The 26,824-nt window shown below is 63.0% G+C and overlaps 4 protein-coding genes across 6 annotated transcripts in view; 3 read left to right on the top strand and 1 right to left on the bottom strand.

Annotated features, from left to right (window-relative positions):
• The window catches only part of SUPT6H (SPT6 homolog, histone chaperone and transcription elongation factor), a 31,745-nt gene extending 27,210 nt beyond the window's left edge, over positions 1-4,535 (bottom strand). The window contains exon 1 of one of the 3 annotated variants that reach the window (XM_068909636.1): positions 4,425-4,535. The gene's annotated coding sequence lies outside the window, so the exon portion shown is untranslated. Of the gene's footprint in view, positions 1-4,355 lie in introns of all 3 variants that reach the window. The other 2 variants (XM_068909638.1, XM_068909637.1) reach the window with 2 other exon arrangements.
• A 32-nt stretch (positions 4,536-4,567) lies between these two features.
• On the top strand, positions 4,568-6,438 carry SDF2 (stromal cell derived factor 2). The gene is made up of 3 exons (XM_068909639.1): positions 4,568-4,770; positions 4,888-5,084; positions 5,764-6,438. Exons 1-3 carry the CDS (start codon positions 4,602-4,604, stop codon positions 6,049-6,051), a joined length of 654 nt encoding a protein of 217 aa, XP_068765740.1. The 5' UTR covers positions 4,568-4,601; the 3' UTR covers positions 6,052-6,438.
• A 292-nt stretch (positions 6,439-6,730) lies between these two features.
• Positions 6,731-22,136, top strand: BLTP2 (bridge-like lipid transfer protein family member 2). The gene is made up of 39 exons (XM_068910008.1): positions 6,731-6,856; positions 8,235-8,364; positions 8,664-8,710; positions 8,996-9,158; positions 9,238-9,356; positions 9,746-9,806; positions 10,049-10,247; positions 10,411-10,534; positions 10,904-11,028; positions 11,111-11,178; positions 11,272-11,420; positions 11,664-11,782; positions 12,057-12,220; positions 12,347-12,611; positions 12,740-12,945; positions 13,109-14,204; positions 14,459-14,650; positions 14,753-14,955; positions 15,035-15,153; positions 15,230-15,450; positions 15,616-15,806; positions 15,892-15,991; positions 16,063-16,265; positions 16,420-16,714; positions 17,005-17,162; positions 17,282-17,488; positions 17,617-17,716; positions 17,893-18,075; positions 18,406-18,527; positions 18,607-18,762; positions 18,846-18,967; positions 19,052-19,232; positions 19,312-19,398; positions 19,804-19,914; positions 20,000-20,135; positions 20,649-20,773; positions 20,966-21,067; positions 21,173-21,307; positions 21,564-22,136. Exons 1-39 carry the CDS (start codon positions 6,789-6,791, stop codon positions 21,744-21,746), a joined length of 6,735 nt encoding a protein of 2,244 aa, XP_068766109.1. The 5' UTR covers positions 6,731-6,788; the 3' UTR covers positions 21,747-22,136.
• Positions 22,137-23,122: 986 nt separating this feature from the next.
• RSKR (ribosomal protein S6 kinase related) lies at positions 23,123-26,703 on the top strand. The gene is made up of 12 exons (XM_068909787.1): positions 23,123-23,179; positions 23,282-23,473; positions 24,074-24,157; positions 24,230-24,298; positions 24,429-24,498; positions 25,259-25,366; positions 25,516-25,556; positions 25,643-25,670; positions 25,752-25,841; positions 25,915-26,003; positions 26,087-26,197; positions 26,287-26,703. Exons 1-12 carry the CDS (start codon positions 23,123-23,125, stop codon positions 26,509-26,511), a joined length of 1,164 nt encoding a protein of 387 aa, XP_068765888.1. The 3' UTR covers positions 26,512-26,703.
• Positions 26,704-26,824: the final 121 nt, after the last annotated feature.

Raw genomic sequence — 26,824 nt, 5'->3', positions numbered from 1 at the left:
GCAATTTCAGTTCACATCAAATCAAATTTGCCTAGACACAAGAAATGGCTCTGGTTTAGGAAACCCATCTCATTTAGTGATCCAGTCTAGCAGGTTCCAGACAAGCCAACCACAGAGCAATACTGGGTGCTTTCAGTTCCAGTGAAATCCACCTAAGGACAGCAGAGATGCCACTTAACATGGCAAACGGAACCAAGGGGAGCTATTACCATGGAGATGTTGAATCAAATACGTACTAATAGTGCCTCTTCCACCCCTCACTTGAGATAAGCATTCATTTGAAATAAAACAGGGAAGGGAGATAGCCAGAGACTTCTGCCAGCACAGGGGGGAGGTGAACCTCCGATCAGCACTGCTGCACAGGCAGGAGCCCCCAGCGTCCCCAGTGTTTCCACAGGGAAACCCTGCTCTAACGGTACAGTTGTTTGGCTCTTGGGAAGTTTAATGGTATCCACATTGAGGGGTGTTGCGCCAGCCTAACTGTATCATGCCATGGGCATTTTCTCAAACAGCACATCAGCATCCCCACTGCTGTAGCATACTCCCAGAAGAGGGTCAAAAATTGCTGGAGCATGGAAGCAAGAACTGAAATGCTTCAGCACTAGAGCAACAAGAAGGCAGAGAAGTGCCTAACCCTGCACGCTTGTCTGTATGTGGGCAGGCCTGCTTCTACGAGTGTTTAGCTCTACAACAAAGATAGCTCATGGCCTCTAGAGACTGACCAAGATTGACCGAAGACAACAGCGATACAGCAAGGAGTGCTGTGATGGCATGGTGACAGCAGGTGAGGAGAACATGGGTACCTCCACGCTGGGCCAGGCACCTCGAGCACTGCCTCTCCCATCCAGCAGCGATGCCAGAGAAACCCAGGACTAAGCAATTACACCACCTCTGCTTCAGATCAGGAGTTCCTGCACTTTGCTCAGCTCAAGGGCACAGTGGCAGTTTTCCAGAGTCCACAAGCTCCTTTTGGACAGAAGAACACAGAGCAGATAGCTGTCTTCGCTGCCAAAAGAGAGATCACAGATCTCTGATCAGATCAGCAGCACTGGCCTGGATATTGATTGAGCTGGGTGGCTGTAGGCACTGTGGGCTGCCTCCCGTGTAGGTGAAGGAATGAGGAAGTGCCTCATAGTACCAGATGTTCAGATACCAGTAAGGGCATGGCCACACATCCAGGTATCACGCATCCACGTACTGCTGGTTGCTCAGCGGTACAAAACATTGCAGTGCTGGAAGCAAATGCAGCTTTGCACATTATACACAAATAGAAGTTAACTTGCTAGGTTTAAAAATGGAAATACAACAAGCGCCTGCAAAACATCAGAACTTGTTACAGGAAAACTCCTGCATAGTGCCAGCTGTGGTGGCACTCTGCCGAAACAGGGAAACAACCCTGAGCAGGACCAGTCTTGGGAATAGTAGTGCCCCATGAAAGTGTCAAAGCCCGAGCAGCGCCCATGTCTGGGTGGAGAAAGGATGCAGGATGAGGGAAACCAGAAGCATCTTGGCTCTGCAGGCACAGGGATGACAGCTAAGACATAGGACTGCAGTGGTGCGCAGAGGGGCATAGAACAATCAAGGAGCATCTTCACAGTGAGATATGATTACTATTCAGTGATCCAGTCCAGTTGGATCCCATTCCCCAGGAACGGCCCAAGGATTTGATTATTACCATTACCAAAAGACCACATCACCAAACCCATTAACTGGGTAGTTTTGTCCAGTTCTCAGGTCTATGCTTCAAAGAGAAAACAACCCAATTGCAGCAGAGAGTTCAGAAAGCATTATGAGAATAAGAAGGTTGGAAGACTTGACTCAGCTAAAGCGTAGCGCCTACAGAAGCTCAATCTATTCATTTCATCAACGAGATGTTCATGAAATAAATTTTATCACAGCCTGAGTACATCCACAATGGTAAAAGACTTGTGACAATAAATGGCTCATTGGGGAAAAACCCAATCCAATTACAAAGGTAACCCACTGTTCCACCACCTGGAGTTCTTGCAGCAAAATCAGTTTCATTTTTCTTTAAAAATTCCGTGATGAAGGTATGCAAAGAACACATGAGCAAAATGATGAACTATGCCCTGATGTTCAATTCCTCTGAAAATTAGAGGCAAACATCACTGTGATAGAGAGAGGTCAAAAAACACGGCTGCTGCAGAGTAGGAAGTCCAAAAGCTGGTGGACATACCTGCTTTATTAGTTTCAATGCGTCCCACCTGCCTCAATACTACCAGAGTGCAGAACATCCTGTGGCAATGAGTGCCACAATTTAATTACATGCTATGAGAAAAAGCACTTCCGCTTGTTTATTTCAGATCTGCTGCATGGTAACTTCCTGTAAAAACAGAAAATTGATGTTCCCTATTCACTTTCTCTGACCTGTTCTTGACTTCACACACCTGTGTCCTATCTCCCTTCAGTAAGCTTTTCCCTAAATAGAGGCTTCACCTGCCTAAAAACTTGGCCATCCTTGCTGCTTCTCCCCATACCTTTTCCGGTGTTCCCCTTTTTGAGACAGGCAACCAAAAGCACAAAAAGAGTATCCAAGACACAAGCTGCCACCAATTTACACATTGGTATAACAATGCTTTCTGCTTTGTTCTCTGTTCCTTTTAAGCAATTCTAAAATTTCCTTTTTTGACTACAGCTAGGTGTTGAACTCAAGTTTTAAGTGGAACAATAACTGAGACACCAACAGCTCTTTCCTGAATAGTAAAAGCTAATGAAGAGTCAATGGCTGGGGAGAGTCTGCTACCTTCATTACATTACAGCCATCCTATCTCATGTACCATATTAGCATTTAGCCACTCAGTAGCACCTGGTCCCTGTGCAACTTCTCACAGTTAGTTTTGGCCACCCTAAATAATTTAGTATCAAAATTCATTACTTCCCTTTCCTTCTCCATATCATCATATCCAGAAAAGAAAACAAAAGCAGAAGTCACTATGAAACTCCACAATACCTGCTGTGAACACCAGCCATTCATTCCTACTCTGTTTGTCATTTTTTATATGTTATTACTTCCAAAGAAGGCCTTCCCAGACTGCAGGCCTGGAGAGCTACCCTGCCAAAAGTTTACAAATTCAAATGCCAACTGTGCAGGAATTAAGCATATGGACAAGGGTGATGAAGACGTGTAACATATGTGGGAAATAAGATGAGATTTTTTTCCCCCTCTTAAAAAGCATGTTGACGCTTTCCGTTTCCTTTATATCAGATATACCAACGCATCTACCACCTATTTTTACGACGTTTCAGCTAGTCCCCAAGTCCTTGCAGCTCTTTGAAGCCTGCAAGGAGGCAGCCTTGCTGCTCGGGCAGGGCAGGTGAACTGCAGTATATTCCAGGCCCCAGGAGAGCAGCCCCAAGGAGTGCGTCCCGCACCTTGACATCCACCTGCTGCCCGCGCAGGATGAGCTCTCCTTCCCCCTCCTGCAAGTCACAGGGCACTGCTGCAGGGTCTGCTCTGATGGTCATGCCGGGCCTGGTCGCCCCACGGCAGCACAGCCTCAAGCTGGGGCTCCCGCCCCACAGGGTGCACCTTACCGTGGTGCACGGCTTCAGGGGGCCCACAGGGCTGCCCAGCACCGGGTCCTGCAGCCAGGACCCCATAGCTAGGAAGCGGGGAGAGGTCCCTGCTGCCTTCACCCACAGCTGGACACCAGCAGGGAAGCCACCATCATGACCCCCTGAGTGGGATGTGTAGGGAAGTGTAGGGGTGTGTGGCAGGGGGTCCCCAGCCTTTCCTCCATAACCAAGGACCAGAGTGGGGGTTCATCACCCCCAATCCACAACCAAGGAGACTCCTGCTGCCTTCACCCTCTCCCCCAAAGGGGGATTTAGGGAGGAGACTCCCCACCCTCACCACAACTGGAAACCAGAGGAGGGGGGTGACCCCACTGCCTTTGCCCCATAAGCAGGGCAGAGGAAACCCCCACCCCTGCTCCACAAGCAGGGACAAGGGGGGGTCCCCAGGGCCTGAGCACGGGGAGATCCCCACTGCCTTCGCCCCACAGCCGGGGACAGGGATGGGCATCCACCGCCCCCACTCTACAAGCGGGGGCCAAACAGGTCCCGGTTGCTCTTACCCCACAACTGGGGGGGGGGATGGGCGGTTGCCTCCCTCCCCCCAGCAAGGACCGGGGGAGGAGCCCCTCTACCTTCGCCCCACAACTGGGGTAGGTCGGTCCCGGCTGCCTTCACCCCACAACCGGCGACCGAGGGAGCTTCCCCCCACCCCGGCCGCCGCCCCAAAGGCGGCACCAGCCACAGGCCCCGGGGCGGCCGGAGGAGGCCTCGGCGAGGCCCCGCCGTCAACCCGGCAACCGCCCCCTTCCAGCCCGTACCGGAGCGGCGAGGGGGGGCCGCAGGCCAGCCAAGCGTCCCCCGTCCCCGGCTCCCCGCCGCCTCCTTACCCGCCGCCGCCGCCGCCCGCACTGGCGCCGAGGGAAAATGGAGGCCTCCGCTGCGGCCGAGAGGCAGCCAGAGGGGGGCGGAGCAGACGAGCGCGACCTCCGGCCGGCCGGAGCGGCGTCGCGTTACGTCACGTCCGCTTCCGGCGGCGGCGGCGGCGGGGCGGCAGGGCGGCGAGGATGCGGGCGGCGCGGCGGTTGCTGGCGCTGGTGCTGGTGCTGGGCGCGGCGGCGGCGGCGGCGCGCGGCGGCTCCGCCCCCGGGCCCGTCACCTGCGGCTCCGTAGTGAAGCTGCTCAACGTGCGCCACAACGTCCGCCTCCACTCGCACGACGTGCGCTACGGATCCGGTAACGCCCCTCCCCCACCTTCACCGGGAGGGCCTGGCCCTTCCCGGCAGCCCCCGCGGCGGAGCCTGGCTCCGGTTCCGGTCCCGGTCGGCGCTGACCCGCCGTTCCCCTCCGCAGGCAGCGGGCAGCAGTCGGTGACCGGCGTGTCGGCGGCGGACGACGGCAACAGCTACTGGCGGGTGCGGGGCCGCACGGCGGCGGCGTGCGAGCGGGGCGCGCCGGTGCGCTGCGGCCAGGCCATCCGCCTCACGCACGTCGGCACCGGCCGCAACCTGCACAGCCACCGCTTCACCTCGCCGCTCTCCGGCAACCAGGTGCGGCCCAGGTGCGGCCGCGTCCCGCCTCCACCGGCGCCCCTCTGGGTCTGGGACCGGAGGGATCGGGGTGGGGGGGGATCCCTGCCGTGGCACCGGGCGGCCCCGGGAGCCCTGGGGCTAGACCCCTTCCCCACCGGGGGGAGGGGGGATCCCTGCCATGATACCGGGAGCCCTGGGGCCAGACCCTTTCCCCACCGGGGCGGGGGGGGGGGGATCCGTGCTGTGACACCGGGAGCCCTGGGGCCAGACCCCTTCCCTCCAGGAGGGGAATCCCTGCCGTGACACCGGGTGCAGCCCGGCTCTGCGGTCATGGAGGGACACGGCAGGAGGAGCGACAGCAGCCCAGGCATCCGCAGCAGCCGTCCCCTGCCGTGACCACGCAGCGGGTCCCCGTGCTGGGCTGGGGATCCCCTAAAACATGGGGACGGGGGCCACGCCGGGTCTCCGAGTCCCCGGTTCCGCCGTGCTCCGGCTGTGCGAGCCACGGCAGGGAGGCGCAAACCTGTGCTCTGAACCTCTGCAGAGATCCCCGCTGACCTCTCCGCTCAGCATTACACAGGGTGCTTTTTATTTTTAGGCGAATACACAGTCAATGCCAATAATGGGCGTTTTTTCACCGTCCCTGTGGGGGCAGCGCGGGCCAAGGCCACCCGCCTGACAGCTGCCCTCGTTGCAGGAGGTGAGCGCCTTCGGGGAGGACGGCGAGGGCGACTACCTGGACGACTGGACCGTGGTGTGCAGTGGGACCTACTGGGCGCGGGACAGCGAGGTGCGCTTCAAGCACACCTCCACCGACGTCTTCCTCTCCGTGACAGGGGAGCAGTACGGGCGGCCCATCCACGGCCAGAAGGAGGTGCACGGCATGGCCTCCCCCAGCCAGAATAACTACTGGAAGGTCATGGAGGGCATCTTCATGCAACCCAGCGAGCTGCTGAAGGTGCAGCAGTATCACGCCGAGCTGTGACAGACTGGGGTGGAGCCTCCGGGGCTCTGCTGCGTGGTGTCGGGGACCGCCGAACCCCGGATGTCCCTTGGGATGGGCACAAGCCCTGTCCAGGCTGGGCACAGGCCACAGAGCAGTGCTCAGCGCCCCTCGGTTATTCGGTCTTTGTAACTTGTGACTGTCTGCGATGCCGGGTTCTGCCCCTTGCCGCGGGGCTCGGCGGTCACTGGTCCCCGGCGGAGGCGCTGAGACGAACGGGAACGCGAGAGAAGAGGACCTGCTGAACGCCGCGCGTTCCAACAGCTTGGCGCCGGCCTGTTGTCACCACGCGACCCCTCTGTAGCTCCCCGCTCTCGGTACGGGGAGGCTCCGCGCGGGTTTGGGACCATAAAGAAATTGAACTCTTCAGGGCTGTGCGGTCGTTTGTGTGCGTGCCCTGGCTGCGCGGGGAGCACCCCTGCCCTCTCCGGAGCGTCCCGGCCCGTTCCGGAGCACCCCTTGCCTGCACCGGGGCTCCGGAGCATCCCCTGCCCGCCGCGGGCTGCCGGCGGCGCTGCGCAGCGCCGAGCACCGCGTGGGGCGCTGCCGCTCACTCCGCGCTAGCGCCGCTCGGCCGCGCCGCCCTGCCCGGCCCCGCCCCTCGCCTCCCAGCGGCCACTCCGGGTGCGCGGGCGGTCGGCCCCGCAGGGCGGCTCGGCGCCCGGTTACCGGACGGCGGGGAGCGGCGGCGCCGGGCCGGGCCGAGGCGGGGGGCAGCCATGTCGCCGCTGCCCGCCGCGCTGCTCGGCCTCGCCGTCGTGGCGCTGCTCGCTGGGCTGCTGGCGCGGTCAGGGCCCGCGGGCTGAGCGGGGCGGCGGCGGGTTGGGGCGGCGGGGCCGGGAAGGGGCTCAGAGCGGGGCCTGGGGGGGGGCCCTAGGGCTGGGGCTGGGGGTGGCGGGAGTGGGAAGGGGCTCACGGCGGTTTGGGGGGGCTCTGGGGCTGGGTGTGGGGGTGTCATGAGTGGGAAGGGGCTCCTGGACAGTTGGGGGGGCCCTAGGGTTGGGTGTGGGGGGTGTCATGAGTGGGAAGGGGCTCCTGGACAGTTGGGGGGCCCTAGGGTTGGGTTTGAGGGTGTCATGAGTGGGAAGGGGCTCCTGGACAGTTGGGGGGGCCCTAGGGCTGCGTGTGGGGGTGTCATGAGTGGGAAGGGGCTCCTGGACAGTTGGGGGGCCCTAGGGTTGGGTGTGAGGGTGTCATGAGTGGGAAGGGGCTCCTGGACAGTTGGGGGGGCCCTAGGGCTGCGTGTGGAGAGATCAGGGTGTGTGTGGGGGCTCCTAGACATTTGTGGGACACTGGGGCTGGGTTTGGGATGTCAGGGTGTGGAAGGGGCTCAGGGAGGTTTGGGGGATCCTAGGGCTTGTTAGTGGGATGTGAAAGTGTATGTACAGCCTTGAGGGGATTTGGGAGGGCCCTAGGGTGGGTAGAGAGTCTCAAGAGTGTTGTGGGGGATGTTGGGGAGACCCTCAGGGCCCACAGGGTCGGGGGGTAGCAGACATTTGGGGGGGCCCACAGGGTTGGGTCAGGATTGGCAGGAGTGTGGGGGACCCCCCCCGGGGCTGGATGTAGAGGGCATTTGAGGGATGCCAGGGCTGGGTGGGGACCCATGGGGGCTTGGGAGAACATCACAGGACTGGGTGTGGCGTGTCGGTGTATGTTTGAGGGGTGTTCCTGGGAGTTTGGGGGGACCCTAGGCTTGGCTAGAGGGTGTCAGTGGTTTGGGGGTGCCCATGAAGGTCAAGGAGGGTCCTCAGGAGCTGTGGAGTGGCAAGCGTGTTGGGGGGAGCACATAGGGATTTGGAGAGCCACCAGGGCTCAGTGTGGAGGTGTCCAGGATATGGGGAACACACGGAGGTCAAGAGGGGTCCCCAGGGCTGTGTGTGGGGTGCCAGAGGTGTGTGAGGGCCCCCAGGGCTGAGCGTTGGGGAGTATCAGGAGTGTGGGGGGTCAAGGAGGGGCCCAGGGTTGGGTGTGGGGTATCAAGGTTTTGGAGGGGCTCACAGGGGTCAAGGTGAGGGGATGTAGGGCTTGGTGGGAGGTGTCAAGGATAGGGGATATTGGGAGGCCCCTGAGCTCATATTCGGAGGGCAAACGGGGCCTGTCACACCTGGCCCCGAGCAGGGCTCCATGCCGGGAGCTGGACCGCGGCCCTCCCTGTGTCCCCGCAGGTGGCTGGCATGTCGCCTGGTCGTCACCTGGTGCCGCCAGAAGCTGCAGGCGGAGCTGAAGATTGGCTCCTTCGGCTTCTTCTGGGCCCAGAACATTAGTCTCAAGTTCCAGCGGGAGCAGCAGACCGTGGTGGGTACTGGGGTGATGGTGATCGGCTCGCCCCAGCAAGTGGTGGGAGGACAAGGGCAGCAGGATGGCTCTCGTCACTTTTAGACCTGGGAGCGAATCCCTCCAGCCCATCTCCTGTTGCGGAGCCCCATAGCTGGTGCCAGCCCCTTCCTCCCCCAGCTGAGCTCAGGGGTCTTTGGCTGCTCCCCAGCACACCCCGAGCAGTGCTGGGTGTTGAGGGTGGAGCAGGAGCATTGGGGTGAACATCACAGCGCAGTGCCGGGCTGTCGCTCTCCTGACCTGCCTGTGTGTCCTTGCAGGAGATTGACAGCATCTGGATTTCCAGTAAACTGAGCCGGGAGCTGCCGTACGTACCTCTGCCCTAGCCACTTCTCTGCTCTCTTGGCTTTGCTTGGGGGTCTGCCTCATCCCTGGCCTCGCTGACTGGAGTTAGGCCTTAGTGCCTTCCTGCAGAGCCCGTTTCCCTAGGTTCTGCACTGTGCAGGAGCCATTCGCTGTCTCCTGGCGTGGCAGCATTGCGCAGATGCTCTTGTGCTGCCCCTGCGCGTCCCTGGGGCGGGGAGCACCCAGGTGATGGGGCCAGGTGTGCAATGTGCAAGCTCTTGTGACAGCTCTTGCTATTCTTCCACAGGCGCTATTTTGAACTGTGTTTTGGTGAGGTGCGAATCCGCACAGATCTCCAGAAGGGTCCTGCTTTCCAGCCTTCCTTCCCGGAGTCTCCTAAAGAGGCTGATGGAGAGGACAGCAGGGGAGACCTGACTCTTAAGCCCTCCTTGCTGAGGGTCCTTAGCCAGGTGAGGCCCTAGCTCCCTGAGAGGGTGTTGTAGGCTGCACTGCTGTGTCACAGCCCTCACAGTACCACCTTTCCCCCAGCTCTTCTCCATCCATGTGGACTCCATCAATATCATGGTTCTACATGTGGCCACCTCTGAGTCTCTCTGGCACATTCGGGCCAGCAAGACGCGTCTCCTCCTGGATGGTGATGGGAAGAGGTAACGCTGTGCTTGCTCCCCCAGCACAGCCCTATTTCCCTGCAGGGCTGGGAGGCAGGGTTCCCTCTGACCCCAGCTGGCCAGGCTCCACTCTTCTCCTTGCTCTGTCCTGCTCGGCAGCTTCCCACGGCCACCCATGGCACGACAGACCAGCCTCCTCCTCAGAGGCTGGCGTGGTCCTTCTTCCCTTCGTGATGCTAGGCCAAGCTAGTCATTTGTCCTCCAAATTATGAGTTGTTCTGCTATGGGTGGAGTTAGGGTCTGCTCTGCTTTTGGGAGGACTTGGAGCAGGGATGTGGGATCCTTGTGCCCCACAAAATGGGAAGGGAAGGTGTTTGATTTGGAGGCAGTAGGGCCTGCAATCTTGGTGTGTTTTGTGGTCTCCCCAGCTTGAACTGTGAGGTGAGCCTGACAAAGGTGAACAGCAAAGTGCTACGGAGCAGCCAGCTGGTGAGTACTGTGGAGGGGAGAAATGCAACGCTTTGGAACTGAGCACAGGCTCAGGAGGACTTGTTCCAGTGTAGCCCATCCCTGAGGCCAGGCAACGCCAAACGTGGGCTTCCTGGCGCCCTGCAGAGCACCCTGCTGCGAGGCGCTCAGCTTCTCGGTGTGCCCAGGGCTTCGCCTGCAGCGTTCAGCAGCAGTGAGGATGGGAGACTCCCCGTGCAGTCTTTGCCCCTGTGCCTGTACAGGATGACACATGCCTGGCGGAGGTGGCCCTGGCGCTCTCCCTCTCACTGGAGATCAGTGTCAAGCGGCGGCTGGTGGGTGTCAGGCTGCGTGTCCGGACCCTGCAGGCGGAGCTGCATGAAGGACTCTTCTACAGCCAGCTGCTGCAGCGGGTGACTGCCGGGACCTGGCACGGCAGCATGGGGGAGCAGCCTAGCCCAGGTCAGGGACAGGCACAGGGACAGGCTCTGGGCAGGATGTGGGCTGGCAGTCCCCAAACTTCCCTTGCAGTCAGCGGGATCTGGCTGTGCTATCACTGCCTCCCTCTGCGGAGAGTGGGGGTCTGGGCAAGAGCCTTGCTGTGACCCTGTGTGTGCTCCCCCAGGCCTGCGGCAGACCCCGAAATCCCTATCTCTGCTGAGCAGGGACACGCTACAGCTCATCCCCAGGAAGGTGGAGGTGAAGCTGGAGAACACCAGTGTGGTGCTGTCTGTGAACAGCCAGAAGAGGTGAGGGGGCAGGCAGAGGGGGAGGCTGTCCTAACCCTAATCAGTGCTGGGGACACGGATTGGGGACACCCGTGCCATTCCCTACTTGTACCCCGCCCCACCAGACTGCTGAGAGTGAGTCTTGGGGTCCACCTTGGTGGGAAGGACTGAGCGTGGCCTGGTGTCAGGCTGTTTGAGAAGAGGGAAGGTGGGTGAGCTGGCTCTGCAGTGGGACAGCCTGGTGGGATCATCTCCTGCTGGGACGGAAGCATTGGGCTGGGCAGCAGCTGGGCACTGGCTGCTGTCGTTGTCTGTGCCAGACAGTCAGGGACAGGGAGATGCAGGACGCCGTGGTTCCCTTCTGGCGGTGACTCCTTGCTTCTCACACAGGTACCTCACCTGGAGCCTGAAGCTGCTGCAGTTTCTATATCAGCGTGAAGAGGAGCAGATCCCACTGCGCAACTTTACACCCACCTCAGACCTGGACCAAATGAGTGTAGACCTCCAGCTGGAGGGCAAGTAGCCAAGAGGGCACCCGCAGAGCAGGGCTGTGGTCACTGCGCTCCACCACCCCTCACTGCTCTTCTCTCCCCCTAGATGGCCTTCTCCTGTCCCAGAGCCGCCAGCGCATTGTGTGCCTCAACTCTCTGAAGACCAGCGTGCAAGTGAGTGAGCACCAGGCACGCTCCTGTCCCCTGGAGGGGCTGGTTGGGCTCCTGGCATGAGTTTGCTGCCACCCTGTTCTCTCCCTACTCTAGGTCACAGCCATTGACCTCTCGGCTGCTGTGCTGCTCAACACCTGCATCATCCACTATCGCCACCAAGAGTTTTCGCACTGGTTGGGCCTGTTGGCACAGGAATACAGGAGCCAGGGAGTGCCTGTCCCCAGCCAGGGTCACAAGGGCAGGTAAACTCAGCCTCAGCGCAGCTGCCAGGGTTGCAGCTTGTTTCCTCTGGCCTGCTGCTCTCTGGCATGGTGCCCAGGCACACAGCGCCTTCTCTGCCTTGTGCACGGCCCATGGGAGGGGGAGGTTGCGTGGAGGGCAGCAGGCGGTCAGAGGCCCCAGAGAAGGTGTCCCTCTGGGCCTGCACCCTGGCAGGCTCTGTGGGACATGATGCTCCAGTAACAGCTGGTGCTCATCCTGCATAGGAGCTGTCCCCAAATCATAGCACCCATCATCCTGTGTGCCTCGCTATCCAACGTCAATGTGTCAGTGCAGCTGGGGGACACGCCGCCCTTCGCCTTGGGCTTCAACTCCATCTCTGCAGGTACAGGGCAGCCAGCCCTGGGGTGCCTGCTGGGCTCTCTTCGGGGAGGGGCTTCACAGAGGCAGCGGGACTGTCTGTGTCCTGCACCTGCGGCATGGGAATGGGGAGGTCTTTGTGCTTGCCTGTGTGTCCATGCCTGGCCAGGGGCTGCTGGCCCCATGCCTGGTTGTGTCTGATTTGCCCCTTTCCTGGGCAACTGGGCTGGTCCCACTGGTGCAGCTGAGCAGGCAACCGTGAGCCCTGCCCACCCTGGCCTCCTGCTCTATGCCCACAGACTACCAGCACCTGCGGCCCCAGAGTGTGCACCAGCGGGCGGTGCTGGCCGTGGACCACCTCTGCTGGCGCGTGGGCAACGACTCGCACATCCAGCGTGCCCCGCACCCCCCCAACATGCATGTGTGGGGAGAGGCCCTCATTCTCGACTCCTTCAACCTGCAGGTGAGCGATGAGCCGAGGGGTGGCTCTGGCGGGGCTGCCTGTCTGCAACCGCGTGCGAGTGGCACGGGGACATGGGGCAGGCAGATATCCTGGAGCCCAAGAGTGATTGGCCTGTTTGTCCTGCAGGGCAGCTACAACCAGCCCCTGGGCATGTCCAGTGCTCAGTCGGACACACTCTTCCTGGACTGCACCATCCGTGGGCTGCAAGTGGAGTCGTCAGACACCTGCACCGAGTGCTTGGCCAGGGTTCTGCCCCTGTTCTGCCTGCGGCCCAGCGGAGCTGAGCTTGCAGAGGAGCCGCCTTCTTCCCCAGGGGAGCCCTGGGGGCTGCTGTGGAAGGTGGATCTGAAGGTGGAGGATGTGAACCTTTTCACGCTCTCTGCCCTGGTTGGTAAGTGCAGCTGTAGCATCCAGGCTGTCTCCAGATGGATGTCCCAAAACAGCCTGGTGGTCAGAGGAATGTGGCCTGTTGAGATGTGCCTCCTGCGGGCCTGCAGTGCTGATACACCATCTGTCCAGGTGCTCTGGAGCTGCGGCTAGACACACTGACTGTCCTGGGAAGTGCCGAGAGCTGCACGGTCAGTGTCCAGGGCATGGTGCTGGCCTTGGTGAAGAGCATCACGGAGAAAATGCAGCCATGCTGCAAAGCCCCTGCCATCCCCAACCCAGTGGCCAGCCTCTCCATGCTCTCTGTCACCTACCACAGCAGCATCCGCTCCCTGGAGGTTGGTGTAGCTCCTGGGTCTCTGCTCTATCCTACAGCAGAGGGGCTGGGATGGATAGGGCAGAGGGAGGATGGGCTGGCATCGAAAGGGGATGGAGAAGGGAAGGGGACTGTACTGGGGCTGGGTCTGGCAGTAATTTGGTTGCTCGCTCTCGCAACTCTAGGTGCAGTGCGGCGAGGGGCTGGCAGTGCTATGGAGCCCACCTGACCACATGCACTTGTACCATCACACCCTGGCCACCCTGCAGTGCCATGAAGCCCTGCGGAGCGCCCTTGGCCGCAGGACACCTCCTTCCCTGTCCTTGGAGAGCCCAGTGTCAGATGCAGCCACCCCTACTGAGACACTAGGGCCCCTCCAAGCAGATGGGACTCCCCCCAGAAGACTCCTGTCCCTGTTGCTAGAGCTGAGCTCTGCCAAGGTCACAGCCTTTGTCTCTGAGGCCAACTACATTAGCCTGGCTGCCGAACGGGCATCCGTGAATTGGCACGGCGGTGCCCTGCATGGTTACTGCCCTGAGCTGGCTGCCGGCTTTGATGGACACAGTATCTTCAGCTTCAAGGAGGTGGAAGTGAGGTTGCTGCCGGAGCTGGAGGAGGTCATCTTGCACCGTTGCGCCTTCCCCACCCTCCACACCCTCCGCAACCGTGGCTGGGCCTTCTCCTTTGCTAGTGTGACCATTGAGTTCCCCTACCAATATGACTTCTCCCGCACACTGGATGCTGCCGTGGGTGTGCAGAAATGGCTGAAAGGCCTACACCGGCGCGGGCGCCCTGCTAGCACGGCCCTGCCCCCTGACCTCCTGCTCAAGGTGGAGCACTTCTCCTGGGTCTTCCTGGACGACGTCTTTGAGGTCAAGCTGCGAGACAACTACGAACTGATGAAGGATGAGAGCAAAGAGAGCGCCAAGCGGTTGCAGCTACTGGATGCCAAGGTGGCCGCACTACGCAAGCAGCATGGTGAGCTGCTGCCCGCTCGCAAGATAGAGGAGCTCTACGCCTCACTGGAGAAGAAGAACATCGAGATCTACATCCAGCGCTCGCGGCGCCTCTATGCCAACACACCCATGCGGCGGGCCCTGCTCACCTGGACCCTGGCCCACCTTCAGCTGGTGGCCCTGGCCGACGAATCCTTCCATGGCACAGAGCGTGTGTTGGAGCAGATGAGGGACCTGGACAGTGTCAGCCCGTTCCCCTCTGAGGGGCTGGAGATGGTCACCCAGTGGTGCCGCATGATGAAGGGCAGTGTTGGCAGCTTCTTTGGTGAGTGGCCCCTTGTGGGGTGCCTTCAGAGGATGGCACAGTGGCTGCATGGTCTGGGCTCCCAGGACAGAGACCTCGCAGGACCATGTGATTTGTGGCCAAGCAAGGGAAATGATTTTCAAAGGTTTAAGAGAGTGGGAAGGAAGTAGAGACAGGGGAGCGATGGGGCTGTGGCTTCTGCTGTGGCTTAGAATAGGGGACCAGAGCAGCGTCCCTTTGCTGCCCTGTCCCCTAGCCCTTCCTCTGCCCCACAGTGCGGATCCGCGACTACCCTCGCTACCTCTTTGAGATCCGGAACTGGCAGCTCTCGGGCCGGCTGATCGGAGCAGAGCAGTGCGGCCAGACTTGTTCCCGGCGCCGCCAGCTCCTGAAGTTGGGGTTGCCCTGGGGGGACGTGACAGTGGAGAGGAACATGCCACCCTTGAAGTTCTACCATGACTTCCACTGTAAGAGCCAGAGAGGCAGGGTGGGAATGGGGCTCTGTGCCGGGGCAGAGATGGGGGCTATGTGGGGCACCCTAAAAGCTGAGCTGACCTCTGTGTCCCCAGCGGAGATCTCCCAGTTCACCATCGTTTGGGGGCCCTGCTGGGACCCAGCCTGGACCCTGATCGGCCAGTGCGTGGACCTCCTCACCAAGCCCTCGGAGGACCCCAGTGCCCCATTGCCCTGGTGGGACAAGAGCCGCCTTCTCTTCCACGGGGACTGGCACATGGATATCGAGCAGGCCAACCTGCACCAGCTGGCCACCGAGGTGAGTGCCATGGGAATGGGGGGCAGAGTACAGCACGGAGCTGGCTTACGCCTGCCTCACCCCATGCTTGTCCTCACAGGACCCCTACAACACCACGGAGAACATGCACTGGGAGTGGAGCCACCTCTCCTTCCACTGGAAACCTGGGCAGTTTGTCTTCCAGGGCAACCTAGACATCAATGTCCGGACGGCCTCCAAGTGAGCATGGGCCAGGGGGGTTTGGGGCTGCTGCACGGTGCTGGGTGTGTAACTGGGGGCCTCCCTCTCCATGCAGATATGATGACTGCTGCTTCCTGCACCTGCCCGACCTGTGCATGACACTGGACCTGCAGTGGCTATGCCACGGGAACCCCCATGACCACCATGGCGTGGTGCTGCGCTCCCCCGACTTCCTGCCTGAGGTGCCAGTGGGGCAGCAGTACGACTCATACCGTGCCTTCCGCTCTGAGAACCTCAACCTCTCCATCCGGATGGATCTGACGCAGCCCAGTGAGGGTAGGTGATGGCACCCTAGGGTTCCCCCTCCCAGGCGAGGGGACCAGGGTGGGGCATGCTGGTTTTAGCGGTCTTTGTCCGTTCTGTGCTGTGACGGCTCTGCAGTCCCAGGTTGGGGTGCTGTGTGTCCCTGCCCTGCAGTGCTGATGATAAGTGTATTCTCAGAGCACTCCCAGCCCCGGATCCTGCTCTACAGCAGCACCCTCCGCTGGATGCAGAACTTCTGGGCCACGTGGACCAGCGTGACACGCCCCATCTGCCGTGGGAAGCTCTTCAACAACATGAAACCCAGTAAGAAGAAGCTGGGGCAGCATTACAAGCAGCTGTCTTACACCGCGCTCTTTCCCCGGCTGCAGGCAAGTCCTGGGGATGAGTACCCTGTATTATCTCCCTGCTCAGCCTGGGCTGGGCGCTCAGCCCTTGCTGTCTGCCCCCTCACAGGTGCATTACTGGGCCTCCTTTGCCCAGCAGCGGGGGATCCAGGTGGAGTGTTGTCAGGGACACATCTTCACTCGCGGCACCCAGCGGCTCATCCCACAAGGTGAGACCAAGCCCTGCTGGCAGTGCCTCTGGGCAGGGCAGGGCACGGCTGATGCCTCTCCCTGTCCCCAGCTGGTACAGTGATGCGACGCCTCATTTCGGAGTGGAGCATTACACACATGGTGAGCGACCTGAGCCGGGTCACTGTGCACCTCATGGCCTCCACCTGTGACGAGAATGCTGACCACCGGCTCGACACCCTGGTCAAGAAAACCCACCTGCTGAGCCTGTCCTCCCTCACCTACCAAAGGCACAGCAACCGCATGGCTGAGGAGGTACTGCTGCAGGGCAGGGCATGGGGGATGGTCCCCCAGGCTCTGATCCCCATGCTCTGCCTGCTGGCAGGGCTCCCAGCCTCTGTGTGCAAGGCGCACAGGCATGGCCTGGCAGTGGCCTTGCTGTGATGGGACTCTGACCCTCTGTGCTCAGGAGCTGCCCCTGCGGGATGGGGACGACGGGTTCCACACGCACCAGCTGCACCTGGTGGACCTGCGGGCGTCCTGGACCACCACGAACCGGGACATCGCCTTCGGCCTCTATGACGGCTACAAGAAAGCCGCCGTGCTCAAGCGCAACCTGTCCACCGAGGCCCTGAAAGGGCTGAAGATTGACACGCAGCTGCAAGCCAAGAAGCTGAAGCGTGGCCCTCTCTCTGCTCACTCCGTCCCTGCCAGAGTGACTGCCCCCATCACCAGTGGCCGCCCCGAGAGAGCCTCCTCGGGGGGTAAGCATGGCAGGGAGGAGAGCAGGCTGGCCTGGGTTCAGGGCTTGCAGCCCCGCTTAGGGAATCCTGCTTTCCATACCCTGTTCCTGGCTCCCAGCCCTGCAAGGCAGACCCTGCTTGTCTCCTTCCCAGAGCTGCAGAGGTGCAGGGCACTAGGAGCGGGTAGGAAACCCCATAGAGCAGTGGCCTTGCTGCATGCAGCATCCTAGCCCAAGGCTATGCCTACCTTCACCCCGTCCCTCCCAAGCCAGTCTCTCTCCATCCTGTACTGACCCTTTCTCCTTCCCCAGGGGCCTACATGCTGCAGAAGCTCATTGAGGAGACAGACAAGTTTGTGGTCTTCACGGAGGAGGAGTCGGGGGCCAGTGAGCAGCTGTGTGGCATTGCCGCCTGCCAAACCGATGACATCTTCAACCGCAACTGCCTCATCGAGCTAGTCAACTGCCAGGTACCTGCCCTCAGCCACCTGCCTGTTCCCGTGTTCTCTGCTCCCCTTGGCCTTGCTGTGAGGGTGGGCCATGTCTGGCCTTGAAGGGCTCCTCATCCCCAGGGTCTCTCCCCCCACAGATGGTGCTGCGCGGTGCGGAGACGGAGGGCTGTGTGATTGTGTCTGCTGCCAAGGCCCAGCTGCTGCAGTGCCAGCACCACCCCGCCTGGTATGGGGACACCCTGAAGCAGAAAACATCCTGGACGTGCTTGCTGGATGGCATGCAGTACTTCGCCACAACGGAGAGTGGCCCCACCGAGAGGGAACACGGGCAGCTCTGGCTGGAGGTAAGCGCCTGGGGCAGCTGGGATGGGCCCAGTAGTGGATGAGCTGGGTAGAGAGCAGGTAGTGCTGCTCGTGTCCTGGCCGGTGCAGAGAGAGCGGGGACAGCCACCAGTGCCTCCTGTGTCCCCAGGTGAAGAACATTGAGGAGCATCGGCAGCGGAGCCTGGACTCGGTGCAGGAGCTGATGGAGAGCGGGCAGGCGGTGGGCGGCATGGTCAGCACCACCACAGGTACCGCCTGCGGGACAGGTGCCTACCCTGACTCGCTTGCGTGTGACCGTGAAGCTGAGTGCGCCTTTTCCCAGGCTGGCTCCAGGAGCTGGCCTGCTGCTCTGAGCCCCGTGCTTGGGGGACTCCAGCCCATGAGGGCACAGTGCTCTGACTGCAGTCCCCCTACCTGTCCCTAGACTGGAACCAACCCTCAGAAGCACAACAGACCCAGCAGGTGCAGAGGATCATCTCTCGCTGCAGCTGCCGCATGTACTATATCAGCTACAGCCATGACATTGACCCTGAGCTGGCCACGCAGATAAAGCCCCCTGAGACTCCTGCCAACCAAGAGAAGGAGGATCTGCTGAAGAAGCAGGAAGGTGGGTGCATCCAGGCAGTGTGTCTCAGCGGGTAGAGCTCTAGGCTGACCCATAGGTGCCTGCTGACTCCAGGGATGGTCTGTCTTGTCCCTGCTGTGATCAAAGGGGTGCCTACAGGAGGGAGTCCCAGCCACATGGCCATGCGCCAGATGTGCATGGCCATGCACCATGATGTCAAGCATCAGCTTGACATGCAGTGCCTGCTGGAGCCAGTGTAACCACCTCAGCTTGTTCACTGTCCCTCTCCATCACTGGCTGGCTAATTAATGCTTGAGAAGTGCTATCTCTGGCCATGCTGGGGCCCCACATGTCCTTTGTGTGTCCCCACAGGAGCTGTGGACACATTCACTCTGATCCACCACGACCTGGAGATCTCCACCAATCCTGCGCAGTACGCCATGATCCTCGACATAGTCAACAACCTGCTGCTGCATGTGGAGCCCAAACGCAAGGTACCCACAAGGCCCTGGGTCCCTATGTGACTTGCCTGCACCCAGGACACTCCTCACCTTCCTCTGTCCCTGTGTCCAGGAGCACAGTGAGAAGAAACAGCGGGTGCGCTTTCAGCTGGAAATCTCCAGCAACCCCGAGGAGCAGCGCAGCAGTATCCTACACCTGCAGGAGGCCGTGAGGCAGCATGTTGCTCAGATCCGCCAGCTGGAGAAGCAGATGTACTCCAATGTGAAGGTGAGCCCACATCCCTGTCAGGGCTTGGCTCCCTTGGGTCCCCGCTCTGGAGCGGAAAGTGCTGAGGGCTGTCTGTCCTTCAGTCCCTGCAGGATGACAGCAAAAACGAGAGTCTGCTCGACCTCAACCACAGGCTGCAGCAGCAGCTGAGCCAGGAGAAAGCTGACCTGCAGCTGGAAAGCGAGGAGCTGAACATACTGATCAGGTATGAGCCATCTTTGGCTTCCCCAGAGTTGTGTTCTCCTTCCTCCAGAACTCCTGTGTCCCAGCACTACTTGTTCTGCTGCAGGTGCTTCAAGGACTTCCAGCTGCAACGAGCCAACAAAATGGAGCTGCGAAAGCAGCCGGAGGACGTGAGTGTGGCACGGCGGACCGAGTTCTACTTTGCCCAGGCGCGCTGGCGCCTCACCGAGGAGGACGGGCAGCTGGGCATAGCCGAGCTGGAGCTCCAACGCTTCCTCTACAGCAAGGTATGGAGCTGGCTGACAGCACGGGCAGCCCCTGGGCTGAGGCCACGAGCGCGTGGGGCTGACAGATGTGTGTGTGCAGGTGAACAAGTCTGACGACACTGCAGAGCATCTGCTGGAACTGGGCTGGGTCACCATGAACAACCTCCTGCCCAATGCTGTGTACAAGGCAAGTGGCAGCCTGGAGGAGCAGCCCTGCACCCTGGGGTCCCTCAGGTGCTCTAGCTGGGAGAGGTGGACTTACTGCAGGCGGGTGTGGGCCAGGCATGGCTGGGTCTGTCCTCACCCCTCTGCTGTCTGTCCTTTGCTGGTTGGTCCCCTGGGTGCCCTGGCCTGGCCAGCTGGCCTGGCCTCACCCCAGGCCACCTGCCCTGCCCTGTGCCCTTGAGTGCTGTGGGACCCCTTGGTTGCCCTGGCCAGGGAGGGAGGCTAGGCACAGCTGAGTGGTCTGTCCTCACCCCAAGCCCCATGTCCTGGGGACCCACGGGTCCCTTGAGTGCCCTGGCTAGGGTGGGAGGCCAGGCCTGGCAGGCTGGCCTGTCCACACCCTAGCTACCTGCCCTGTTCCCTGCAGGTGGTGCTGCGTCCCCAGAGCTCCTGTCAGTCCGGCCGACAGCTGGCACTGAGGATCTTCAGCAAGGTCCGGCCACCTGTGGGAGGCATCTCCATCAAGGAGCACTTTGAGGTGCTGAGAGTGGGCCGGGAGGTTGCGTGGCCCCACAGGGTGTGGGCAGCATGTGCCCAGCTCTGACACGCTGCTCTCCCCGCAGGTGAACGTGGTGCCCCTCACCATCCAGCTCACCCACCAGTTCTTCCACAGGATGATGGGTTTCTTCTTCCCCGGCCGCAACATGGAGGAGGAGGAGGTGGGGGATGAGGAAGACAAGTCCAAGCTGGTGACGACAGGTGAGGAGGGTGGGAGGCACATGGCACAGCGTGATCTTCCTCCTCCCTGACACCAAAGTGATGTTCCTGAGCTGCTGATGGGTCACCTGTTGAGGAACAAGGACTTCTGGTCTCCCCTGCGGGCCCAGATCCGTTAAGGAGAGCAGCAAAGCTGGGAGAGATCTGTGTTGTGGCTGATCCCAGCCGGACACCAGCCACCACCTCGTGCCCACCTATGTCCTGGAGATTTGGATGCATAGGGACAGGACAGGCCTAGCCTGGTATAGGAGCAGCCTGGCCTGCTCTGAGGCCTCCAGCTGAGGCAGTGCAGGCAAGCTGGGAAGGGGCTGGAGATCTCCCCAGGGGGAGAGCCAAGGGAAGCATGGATGAGCAAACGAAGGCAGAGTGAGCGGATGGGAAAGCCAGAAGAGTGCAGATAGGTTGCTGCCTGCTCTGTGCAGCAGCTGCATGAGGTGCCCTTGGGGCTGGGGTTCCCATGGCCTGGAGCCCCGTGCAACTCTGTGTTTGTCCTAGGGATACCTGTGGTGAAGCCGCGGCAGCTGATCGTGGCCGACGACTCGCTGGGCCCAGGGAAGGGGGTCGCTCAGGGACTGAATCGGACGTCAGGGGTCAGAAGATCTTTCCGAAAAGCACCTGAGGTACCTGCTGCTGCTTTGAGGGGGGAGTTTGGGAGATCCCTGCTGTGGAGCCCCCGTGTTCCTGCCCCCACACCAGGGCAGCTTCCACAGCTCCCTGGTGAAACAGGGCCATGGCCTGGTGCCTGGCTCGCCCATCCCTTGCCTGTGTCTGGCTGTGTCCCTTCTCCTCATGGCTCTTGGCTCTGTCCCCAGCATCCCGTGGATGACATCGACAAGATGAAAGAGCGCGCGGCCATGAACAACTCCTTCATCTACATCAAGATCCCGCAGGTACCGCTCTGCGTCAGCTACAAGGTGAGGGACCTGCTGGCTGTGGGACAGGGGGTGCTGGGGGGCCACAGCTCCTCAGGCTGGGGATAGCCTGGCCCACGCTGGGTGACACCCCTGTCCTCTGCCCAGGGCGAGAAGAACAGCGTGGACTGGGGAGACCTGAACCTAGTGCTGCCATGTTTAGAGTACCACAACAACACGTGGACATGGCTGGACTTCGCCATGGCGGTGAAGAGGGACAGCCGCAAAGCCTTGGTGGCACAGGTACGTGGAGACAGTGCTGCCTTGGCCTTCTCCCCTCTGGCGCTACCAGGAGCCCTGAGTTCGCGGCCTCATTCCTCATGTAGGGAGGGTGCTGGAGCCGCTCTGCGCAGGACAGAGGCAGCAATCCCATGCCAGGCAGCTCGCTCTCTGGAGTGGGAAGTGGCCAGGCTGGCTCGGCAACTCAGGCTCTCACCCACACGAAGGGGCCTGGGCTGGGTGCGGTCACTTGGCGCTGAGTCCACCTCTCCCGGGACAGGTGATCAAAGAGAAGCTACGCCTGAAGCCGGCGGCTGGTGCAGAGGCCCGAGGAAAGCTGGAGAACAAATCGGACGGGACCATCCAGCAGCAGGAAGAGGACGAGAAGGCGCGCCTGCTTATCGGGCTGAGCGTGGGCGAGAAAAATCCCAGCAAGAAGTCGATCTTTGGCAGGCGCAAATGAGGGCAGCACCCGGCAGGCCGGGAAGGGACTGGGGCGGCCCGTGCTCCCCCCGCCGGAAGGGCAGCCCCACGGCAGGGAGGGCCGCGTGCCGCTCAGCGTGGCGAGGCCCGAGGCGGGGGTTAGCCCTGCGCAAGCCCTCGGCGGCCCGTTGGTCGCGAAGCGGGCAGGGGTACAGCAGCACGGGGCCGGGGCACGCAGCACTGCGCCGGGGCCGTTCCGGGGGGCGCAGCCCCCAGTGCCAAGGGCTCCCGCGAGCTTTCCGCCTCCCTGCTGTGCGGGTGCTGGGCCCGGCCTCTGGGCCCAGTGAAGCAGCAGGATCGCTCCTGGCTAGTTACCGGCTGGGAGAAAGGGGAACGGGAGAGAATTTAAATAAGAGTTTTTAATTTGGAATAGCCTCTGTGCTTGGGGTCAGCAGCCGCCTCGCCGATCGTGCCACAGTGGCGGGGGCAGCGCTGGTCCCACTCTCAGCTCTCGCAGTGGTCAGCGCCCATGTGGGGATGGCTTGACCCGCAGCCTGCAGGCTGCTCGGGGGTGGCTCCTGGCAGCACTCAGCTCAGGGGCTCATGGCTCCCTTGCAGCGGCAGCCATCGCGCTGGGCACAGTGTTTGCCAAGTGTCAGGCAGCTCCAGCCTCGCGCAGCCCCCACCGTCTGTGCCCAGAGCCACAGTGGGGCTTGGTGGGGAGGTGGCTGCCCTTGCTTGTCCCCAGGGTGGAGCAAGGCTGGCCTGGGGGGTACCAGCTGCCCCTGGGCTGGGGGGGCTGCAGCAAGCAGGGTGCAAGGAGGGGAGCAGCGGCATGAGGGGTTGAACGGGGAATGTTGGAGGGTGACTGTTGGGGGTGGTCCAGCTCCAGGAAGGAGAGCTGCATGGGGGGGGGGGGGTCGGGGTCCAAGCCTAGTGCAAAAGAGGGTCCTGGGACAGGCACCCAGTGCAGGGGGTGCTTTGCTGAAGGGGTCTGTGGGTGCATACCTGGTGTAGAGGGGAGGTCCTGGGGCGTGTGCCTGGTGTGTATGGGCTGCGTTGCCCTTGGGGGGGCCACCCAGGGGTGCAAGCCCGGTGCTGGGGAAGGGGGTGCATGGCTGGTGCAGAGCAGGGGGGGGTCCAGGGGTGCGAGCTTGATGCAAAGGGGGATCCCAGTGCACATTCCCAGTGCGGGAGGGTGTCCCGGGGTGCGCGCCCAGTGCAAGGGGGGGAATTGCCCGTGCGGGGGGGGGGGGGTCCCGGGACGTGTGTCCGGTGCGGGGGGGCGCGGGGCCGGGGGAGGGCTCGGGCGCGCCGCCGGGGCCGGGGGGGCGGCGGCGCGGGGCGGTGCTGCGCGGGGTTATGTAAAGCGGCGGATTAACGGGGCCGGCCCGGTGCCGGCCGGCCGGTGGCGCGATGGGAGCAGCGAGCAGCGGCCCCGGCCCGGCCCCGGCCCCGGCGCGGCCCCCCCAGGTGCGTGCGGCGGCGGCCCCGGGGGTGCCGGCCGGCGCGGGGGTCCCCGCCGACCGCGGCCCCCCGCGCTGACTCTGCCCCTGCCCCCGTCCCGTCCCGCAGGGCCGCGCCGTGGCGCCGTGGGTGCGGGCGCTGCTGGGCCGCGCGGGGCCGGGGCCGGGGCCGGGGTCGGGGCGAGCCCTGGTCGCGCGCTGCGCCGCCGAGGAGCCGCCGGTGCCCGGGGGGCCGCAGCTCGCCTCGCTCTTCCTGCCGGAGTTCCCCGTGCGCCCCTCCGCCCGCCAGCAGCAGCTCAAGGTGCCGTCCCGAGCCCCCGAGCGTCCCACCGGGCTCCCCGAGCGTCCCACCGGCGTTCCCCCTTGCACCCCGTGGCGGCTCCCTCTGCATCCCACCGGTGTCCCCCTTGCACCCCGTGGCGGGTCCCCACCATCCCACCGGGTCCCTTTGCACCCCATGTCGGTCCTTGCGCCTCCTACCAGGGTCCCCGTGCACCTTAATAGGGTCCTGAGTGTCCTATTGGATCCTGTGTGTCCCAAGCGGGGGTTCCCATGCATCCTACCGCGATCCCTGTGCACCCTGCCGGATCCCCGTGCCCCCCCCTGCGCCCCGTGCCGAGGTTCCCCATGTGCCTGTGGGGCACCATGCGCCCATGCTGGGGGTCTCGCGTGCCCCCACCTCACCCCGTGCCTGGGCACCCTCCTGGGTACCCTGTGCCCTGCCCCTCACCCCCTATCAGGGTGCCCCTGCCCTCTAGCAGAACCCCCGCGTGCCCCAGCCGTGCATGGGTGTCCCTGCTGCAGGGCACCCGCACCCCTGCATAGCCCTGTGCTGGGGTGGTCCCGTTCCTGGCTTCTCGCGGGGGCTCTGCGGGGTGCTCAGGCCCTGCTCCCCACCTAGATCCTGGGCTTCGTGGCCAAAGGCTCCTTCGGGACCATCCTCAAAGTGCTGGACTGCGGGCGGGAGAAGGTCTGCGCCGTGAAGGTGGGTGCTGCCGGCAGGACCGGGGGCGGCCCCCCCACCCTAGGCACCTCCCTGACGGCCCCTCGCCCCCAGGTCGTGCCCAAGGTGGAGGTGCTGCGCCGCGACACCCTCAAGCAGTGCAAGGAGGAAGTGAGCATCCAGGTAGCGGGGAAACAGGGGGACAGGGGACGGGGTCACGGGGCGCCCAGGGGGCTCAGGGTGCCCCGGGAGGGCAGCAGGAGCGGGGCCCCCACCCTGGGGGCCACTCACCCTCTCTGTTTTGCATCCCCAGAGACAGGTCAGGCACCCGTTTGTTCACTGCCTCGGGGACAGCTGGCAGGGCCAGCGCCACCTCTTCATTAGTGAGTGACCATCTGCCCCGCGGGCTCGCTGGAGCGGCCCCCCCGCGCCCCCCGCCTGGCCCTGCGTGCGGGCGCACGTGTCTGGAGCTGCCCGCACACGTGTCGCCCTGCACACGCGCACGCCTCCCCTGCTGCCCGCCCGGCGGGCAGGGGACGCTCGGCTGCCTCTCCCCCCGCCGTCCCCCTCCAGCAGGCACCGTGGCCACAGCCCCCAGCGGGCAGGGGGGAGACAGGGCCGGGCAAGGGCTGGCAGCAGGGCTGAGCCAGCTGCTCCAGCCCCAGTGCCCACCTGGCCCCGATGCTCAGGTGGCCCCGGTTGCTTGAGCGATCTCGGTACCCGTGTGGCCCCAGTGCCTGCACGGTCCCAGTGCTTTTGTCACTGTGGTGTACGCATGGCCCCAGTGCTTGCAAGTTCCCGGTGCCCAGGTGGCCCTGGTGCCCATGTCACCTTAGTGCATGGCCCTGATGCCCACATGGTCCCAGTGCTTTTGTCACTGTGGCACTTGTGTGGTCCCAGTGCTTGCATATTCCCAGTGCCCAGGTGGCCCTGGTGCCCATGTCACCTTGGTACGTGGTTCCAGTACTTGTGTGGCTCTGGTGCCACATCACCTTAGTCCCTGGCCCTGGTGCCCAGGTGGCCCTAGTGCTTTTGTCACTTTGGTGCCCACATGGCCCCGGTTCTTGCACGTTCCCGGTGCCTACGTGGCCATGGTGCCGCGGGGCAGCCCGGTGGTAAGGCCTGGCCGCCCCATCCCTGCAGTGTGCACCTACTGCAGCACCGGAGACCTGCACGCACGGTGGCTGGCCGCCGGGCGCTTTGCCGAGGCCACCGTCCGCCTCTTCGCCGCTGAGCTGGTGCTGGTGCTGGGTGAGTGGCTTGTGGCCGGGGGCCTCCTGCCTCCTGGGTGAGCCGTGGCCCGGGAGCGCGCGCTCGCTGCAGGGTGGCCCCACGCCGGCGGTGGGGACGGGTGCAGGAGGGGAACCACCGTGCTGACCGGGCTCCGTCTTCTCCCCCAGTTTATCTCCATGACCTCGGCATTGTGCATAGAGACGTGAAGGTGGGTGAGAGCGGTGGGTGGCGCGGGGGCTGCTCCAGGTGGGCGCGGGGCGGCGGGGGCTCAGCCCGGCCTCCGTCTCGTTGCAGATGGAGAACATCCTGCTGGACGAGCGAGGTGAGAGACCGGCAGTGCCGGGTGCGGGGACGGCCTGCGCCCCGGGGCCCCCGCCGCGACACTGCCCCTGTCGCCCCGCAGGGCACCTCAAGCTCGCCGACTTCGGGCTCTCGCGGCACCTGCGGCGGGGCGAGCGGGCGCGCACCATCTGCGGCACTTTGCACTACATGGGTAAGGGGACGGCAGGGGGGCGGCGGGGGGCACGGCCGTCCCCGGCACTCACCCGCTGCCCTTGGCCCCGCAGCTCCCGAGGTGCTGAGCGGGGGCCCCTACGGCCACACCGCTGACTGGTGGTCCCTGGGCGTCCTGCTCTTCGCCCTGGCCAGCGGGAAGGTGAGTGCCACGGGGGCCAGTGGCGGACCGGGGCGCCCCGGGGAGCCCCTCAAACCGCCTCGTGCCCCCCCCCCCCCCCCCAGTTCCCGGTGGCACCAGCACCGGACCACGTGGCCATGCTGGAGCGCGTCAACTGCAGCAGCTACGAGAGCCCGGGTGCCCTCAGCTCGGCGCTGGCCCGGCTGCTCGCAGAGGTACCCCTGCCCGCCCGGACGCCGGGGTCCCCGCTGGCCCCCCGGCCCGGACGCCGGGGTCCCTGTGGCTCAGTGTCCTCCGTCCCCAGCTGCTGTGCCGAAACCCACTGCGGCGCCTGCGCTACCTCCACCACTTCCAGGGCCACCCTTTCTTCCGGGGGATGGCCTTCGACGCCGAGCTGCTGCAGAAGGACCCCGTGGAGGCGGCCGTGGCCCCGCGGCCGGTGGAGGAGCCCCTGCCCGAGGCCGCCGTCACCTTCGACGACTTCGACTGCGACCTCGCCGCCCCTGCGGGCCGGCCCTGGCCTGGCTGAGCCCGCGCTTGGGCCCTGCCAGCCGGAGGCCGTGCCTGGCGCTTGGGCCCTCTTCGCCATCACTCAGGGAAAAACCCCCCTCCGGCACCGGGTCGGACCCCGCCGTGCCAGTGCCCCCTTTCCCACCAACGCCGTACCTCTCCGCGCGCTCGGCGGGAGCAATAAACCAGAGACCGCCGGGCATCACCCCCTGCCCCGGAGTCGAGTCGCCTGGCGCGCCGGAGGGGAGGCCAGAGCAGGATGCTCCGGAGCAGGCGTCTCCCTGCGGGCAGCGGAGGGAGGGCGAAGGCGCGTCGCGAGGGCCGCGCACGGG

The sequence above is a fragment of the Struthio camelus genome, chromosome 16 (genome assembly GCF_040807025.1).
Source record: "Struthio camelus isolate bStrCam1 chromosome 16, bStrCam1.hap1, whole genome shotgun sequence".
NCBI lineage: Eukaryota > Metazoa > Chordata > Aves > Struthioniformes > Struthionidae > Struthio > Struthio camelus.
Note: the sequence above shows the minus strand (reverse complement) of the source record. Positions and strands in the feature narration are given on the sequence as shown.

What these genes read in the sequence shown, in the direction of transcription:
- SDF2 (XM_068909639.1), top strand. Translation starts at nt 4,602, where the DNA reads ATGCGGGCGGCGCGGCGGTTGCTGGCGCTGGTGCTGGTGCTGGGCGCG. An exon ending in CGACGTGCGCTACGGATCCG is followed by an intron (nt 4,771 to 4,887) that starts GTAACGCCCCTC and finishes TCCCCTCCGCAG; the next exon opens with GCAGCGGGCAGCAGTCGGTG. An exon ending in CGCCGCTCTCCGGCAACCAG is followed by an intron (nt 5,085 to 5,763) that starts GTGCGGCCCAGG and finishes CCCTCGTTGCAG; the next exon opens with GAGGTGAGCGCCTTCGGGGA.
- BLTP2 (XM_068910008.1), top strand. Translation starts at nt 6,789, where the DNA reads ATGTCGCCGCTGCCCGCCGCGCTGCTCGGCCTCGCCGTCGTGGCGCTG. An exon ending in CGCTCTTTCCCCGGCTGCAG is followed by an intron (nt 15,807 to 15,891) that starts GCAAGTCCTGGG and finishes GCCCCCTCACAG; the next exon opens with GTGCATTACTGGGCCTCCTT. An exon ending in TGCCCAATGCTGTGTACAAG is followed by an intron (nt 19,399 to 19,803) that starts GCAAGTGGCAGC and finishes TGTTCCCTGCAG; the next exon opens with GTGGTGCTGCGTCCCCAGAG.
- RSKR (XM_068909787.1), top strand. Translation starts at nt 23,123, where the DNA reads ATGGGAGCAGCGAGCAGCGGCCCCGGCCCGGCCCCGGCCCCGGCGCGG. An exon ending in CCAGCGCCACCTCTTCATTA is followed by an intron (nt 24,499 to 25,258) that starts GTGAGTGACCAT and finishes CCATCCCTGCAG; the next exon opens with TGTGCACCTACTGCAGCACC. An exon ending in CGGCACTTTGCACTACATGG is followed by an intron (nt 25,842 to 25,914) that starts GTAAGGGGACGG and finishes TTGGCCCCGCAG; the next exon opens with CTCCCGAGGTGCTGAGCGGG.